This window comes from Dipodomys merriami, unplaced genomic scaffold (assembly GCF_024711535.1).
Source record: "Dipodomys merriami isolate MVZ:Mamm:240054 unplaced genomic scaffold, mDipMer1.0.p SCAF_5, whole genome shotgun sequence".
In the NCBI taxonomy this organism is placed as follows: domain Eukaryota; kingdom Metazoa; phylum Chordata; class Mammalia; order Rodentia; family Heteromyidae; genus Dipodomys; species Dipodomys merriami.
The window spans coordinates 71,025,190-71,030,341 of record NW_027206068.1 but is presented as its reverse complement, the minus strand read 5'-3'; the positions used below and the strand labels follow the sequence as shown (position 1 = coordinate 71,030,341).

The 5,152-nt window shown below is 49.2% G+C and overlaps 1 protein-coding gene across 1 annotated transcript; it reads left to right on the top strand.

The window, feature by feature from the left end:
- Positions 1–787: 787 nt before the first annotated feature.
- On the top strand, positions 788–1,813 carry LOC138810219 (olfactory receptor 10AC1-like). Its single transcript, XM_069997381.1, has one exon. The coding sequence runs from the start codon at positions 788–790 to the stop codon at positions 1,811–1,813; it is 1,026 nt and encodes a 341-aa protein (XP_069853482.1).
- The last annotated feature ends 3,339 nt before the right edge of the window (positions 1,814–5,152 follow it).

The window sequence follows — 5,152 nt, the reverse complement described above, 5'->3', positions numbered from 1 at the left end:
TCAAACTAAAAGGGAAAAGGACTGGGGTAAGTGGGAAAGTAGAAGGACATGGTTCAGATGGCAGGGTGCTTGTTTAGTAAGCAAGAAACTCCTGAGTTCAACCCCTAGTACTGAAAGAAAAAGAAAAGGAAGGGAAGGGAAGAAGGGTGGAAGGGAGGAAAAAAAGAAGGAGGGGGGTTGGAAAAGATTATGACATTGTATGAAATGATCTAGAACAGAAATCCCCAGGGGAAGCAGAGGGGCTTGAGGTTCTGAGTTCAATCCCTAGTATCACCAATAAATATAAACAAGTCCCTCACGGGCACTGCATTCTTTTGGTCGTATGAAAGACATCACAGAAGGTAATTCAGTAATGAAAGAGTGGGGAAGGGAGGAGGATAGAGAAGCAGAGGTTCAAGACACATTTCCTGGCTTGGAGGACTGAAGCAGGGGAGTTATCCTGGCTAGATAGAAGGCACAAAATACTAAGCATGGCGGCACTGTGAGTTCCATGAGGTCAAATCAAGACTTCTTGAGAAAGAAAGTTCAAGTTCAGAAGGCAGCTAAGGAGATTCCAATCCAGGAGTCAGAGATGGCTCCGCAATTGTAATTTTATCTTTCTGAGGGAGTCAGTAAGCCTTTGCTCCTGGGACCGACCCCTGAGTCCTCTGCCCACCTTCAAAGGTCTCCATCCTAGAGTCCCAGCCCCGGCCCCCCTCTCTGACTCCCACAGGACCCTTGCTGGGCCACACCCTGAGAAATCATCTTCCTTCCATCTCTCCACAGGTGCATGCCGGCGGGGCTGCGCATGGACCGCCCCAACGCCACCACCATGCCCTGTGGCTTTCTCCTCCAGGGCTTCTTCGAGTTCCCCCGCCTGAGGCCCTGGCTCTTCCTGCTGCTGCTGGCTGTGCACCTGGCCACCGTGAGCGGGAACCTGCTCATTCTGGTGGCCGTGGCCTCGGTGCCCACGCGGCCGCCCATGCTGCTTTTCCTCTGCCAGCTGTCGGCCATCGAGCTCTGCTACACGCTGGTGGTGGTGCCCCGATCGCTGGCTGACCTGACCTTGCCCGGCCAGCGCAGGGGCAGCCCCATCTCCTTCCTGGGGTGCGCGCTCCAGATGCAGATGTTCGTGGCCCTGGGCGGGGCCGAGTGCTTCCTGCTGGCCGCCATGGCCTACGACCGCTATGTGGCCATCTGCCACCCGCTGCGCTACGCGGCCGTGGTCACCCCGGGCCTGTGCGCGCGCCTGGCGCTGGCCTGCTGCCTGGGGGGCCTGGCGGTGTCTGTGGGGCTCACGGCGGCCGTCTTCCATCTGCCCTTCTGCGGCTCCTGCCTGCTGGTGCACTTCTTCTGCGACATCACGGCGCTCCTGCACCGCGCCTGCACGCGCAGCTACGCGGACGAGCTGCCCTTGCTGGGCGCCTGCCTGGTGCTGCTGCTGCTGCCCTCCGCGCTCATCCTGGCGTCGTACGCGGCCATCGCCGGGGCCCTGCGCCGCCTGCGCGCCTCCGGGGGCCGGCGCAAGGCCGCCTCCACCTGCGCCTCGCACCTGGCCGTCACCTTCCTCCACTATGGCTGCGCCACCTTCATGTACGTGCGCCCCAAGGCCAGCTACTCCCCGCGGCTGGACCGCACCCTGGCGCTGGTCTACACCAACGTCACCCCGCTGCTCTACCCACTCATCTACAGCCTGCGCAACCGCGAGATCACCGCCGCCATCCGCAGGGTGCTGGGGTGCCCGGGGATGGGGCAAGCCGGGAATCAGGGGGGCGGCTGTGTGAACGCGGAGGGTCAACGGAGGGCAGGCCAGACTGGGCAGGGGTTTGCGTAGGGAGAGCTCCCCACCCCCGGCCCCCACCCCCATCCCATCCCAGCTAGGGGAGAGAGGACCCTGGACGTCCCCGCCCTCCATGCTTGGCTGACACAGGATGGTGGAGAAGCCCAGGCCTGGGTTTCGTGGTCGCTGCGTTGTCCCCGTCATTCTGGCCCCGTACAAGATCATGGCACAGTGAAGAAGGCGCCGCGCCCCTTAGGTGAAGATGGGCAGGCCCGAGGGGGAAGCAGAAGACATGGCCAGTGGCTCCGAGAACCATCCCGGTGCTACAGGTGTGAAGGGCTGAGGGGAGCCTGGGAAAACATCTTGGAGGGGGAAGTGGAGGGTGAGGGTAGGTAAAGCAGGCGATGAGAAGCTCGAACAATGCCTGGGCGTCCCCTGAGGGCCTTGGAAACCATTAAAGGATCTGAATTCCTGGCGTGAAGTCATGGAGTGGTGGCTCGCGCCTGCGCACGTCGGCTCTCTTGAGAGCCAAGACGTGGAGCTCCGTGGGGGAACTGGTCGCCACGTCCTCGGTGACATGCAGCAGAGACTGAGCCAGCGTGTCCCTGTGGGAAACGAGTGACGTAAAGAGGGTCGAAAGATGCGGAAGGAGCGACTCGTGGGCCCCTGGATAGATTTGGGATGAGGAAGAAGCAGGAGTTAGAGACCATTTCTAACCCAGCTCATTTGGTGGGTGGTGGTGCCATTGCTGAGAGGGAGAGCTCGGGAGGACGGGGAGGAATGAACAGTGGCTGTTCTGATAAGCCGCCACCTCGGGATGGGCCAGTGACACTCTGAGAGAGGGACAGACACGAATCTAGGCTTCAGTTCCTCCACTGCAAAGTTAGGGCCAAGCCAAAATGATGTGTTAAGGCTTCTCTTCCTGTTCTCTGGGCTCTTAAGATGAGCCACACAGAGATTCGTATGGATCTCCTAAAAAGAAAGAAAAGAAAAACAAGTGGCAACCATTTAGTGCCAAATGAATAAATATGGAACAACAAATAGGGACGAGCTCAATGAGTGGCCCCCAAAACGTCAAGTGCATGTAGGTACACGTGCCCATCTGTATACAAAAGACAAAGTGCTTATAACACACCAAAACGATCATTATTTATCTCCTTGTGTGGTGAGAATATGGGTTGATTTTATTTTCTCTATTGCAATTTTTGAAAATGTCCTAAAACCATTTTCCATATATATTACATACCCATGGTCTATTATTTAAGACAATACCATCAGGGCCCTGTCGATGAACCAGATGTCTCTTTGCGCTCCAGTTCCTGAATTCCCCTCTCCAGGAAAGAAGCTAGTGCCAGATCTATAGGGATGGATCCCAGGGTAGACACGGAGCTGTGTGCAAGAATTGGAGTCCATTGAAGTATTTTTACTCACCTGACGCTTGTAGGAAGCAGTGCTGTGTTGAAAAGGAGAGGAAATTTTGAGATGTTTCTTCACATTGCCTTGTGAAAAATGACTAGAGAGAATAAATTGCCTTGACGTGACTGTTTCTGTACAATGTCACTTCAATGTACCCTCACAAAGACACAAATTGGCACAGAACTTCAGCTCTAGACTTTATTTACTCTCCCACAGATGCAACAAACAGATGCCAAGAACTAGACAGTTGGGAATCCAGTAGCAATTATAGTGTCACTGTATTCCTCATGCCTATCCAAATTCTTGAAGGAATGAATCTGAGGCTCATCTGGAGTTTGAAGTCTGGGAGATTAAGACAAACAGGCAACAATATCACTGTGGATGAAAGCCATTACACTGGGAAAAATACAATATTCTACAAAACTCAAGATTCTAACCTAGACCTGGAATTGGTCTATGGAGCTTTGGCATGTGGTAGTTTGGGAGAGGTAGCAGCAAGCACTGGAAAAGGAGAGTCAAAGTACAGGGAACAGCAAATACAAAACCTCAAGATAAAGAAGACTAAGGTACATTCTAGAAAATAATCATCAAGACTAGCTCTTATTGGTAGTGAAGGGCTACATGGAAGAAGGTACTGTATGTTCTCTAGCAAGACATTGTGCTGATACATGAAAGTAGATTATTTTTTAACTTGTTAGAAAAAAAGACTAAGTAGCCCAAGGAAAAGTGAGCAAAGAACATGGACAACTGTTCATACAACATGGAAGTGCAAATTCCTTTTTCACAGAGAAAAAGAGTTTCAGTCAGATCCTAAGAGAAATGCAAATAAAATTGCATAATGGTATTTGAAGTTGTCAACTGACAATACTCTAAAAGATGCCTAGGTTGCTGGGAGGGGAGGAGAACAGTGCAAAACAGGCATGCTCCAGCCTTGCTGGCAAGAGTACAGTTTTTACAACTGCTATGCACAGCAAGTGGGCAGTATTAACTAAAATTAGTGGCATTTAAATTCATTTCATCATTTTATTTGCAACATTTGACTCTATTAATTTATTTGCCTGGAGGGGAGAACAGTTCAAGAATGTTCAGCTCATCATGACTTGTAAGAGCAAGAGGCTGTAAATTTGTTTTCATAATTGACATGCAATAATTGTATGAATTTATGGAATGCAATGTAAATTTTTGATACATATATTCTTGTATGTATGCATAACATTTTGACAGGATGTTTATACAACCATCAAATTAGGATAATTGGTACATCCATCACCTCAAGTATTTATCATTCCTTTGCTGTGAAATATTTAAAATTCTCTCAGTTATTTTGAAACACACATGATATTATTGCTAACTATACTTATCCCAGTGAACAATCAAATACCAGAACTTGTTTCTTCTGTTGATCTGTAATTTCTCCCCATCCCCAATGTAAGATTGGCTAGGTACATTTTTTATTATCCCTATCTTTTGATCCTATTGAGTTGCCAAAAAAGAATGGAGTAGTTTTATCTGTGATAGGTATGGAACTAGGATTTGTATATATTATTACATGAAAATGCAAAGTGCATAATACAAAATAGGAAGCGGTCATTTTTATATTTTACCTCTTAACATATCTGACCATTTAACCTTTCATTTCATCTCTGGAATGTGCTTCCCACTGAGCTTTTGATGCTGGCTTCTCAACTCAACTACTGACTCCACAAAGAATTCTCCATGGACCACCCCTGTATAATGTCACCTCCCTGCCTTCCCTCATATTATCATGAATTAATTAATAACTCTCTTTTATTATTGGAAGTCCTCTCACTTGTGTTTTATTTAGCAATTATTCTTCCCAACATAATGTAAACTCTGTGAAAGGCTATGTGTTCTACTTACCATGGAATTCCCAGTCTAACCCAAAGTGGCTACTCAATACATTTTTAAGGGAATGAATGAATAGATCAATGTTAATACCTTTATATACAATACCTT

Bases quoted from the DNA above. Each gene is read 5' to 3' on its own strand.
- LOC138810219 (XM_069997381.1), top strand. From the start codon at position 788: ATGGACCGCCCCAACGCCACCACCATGCCCTGTGGCTTTCTCCTCCAG.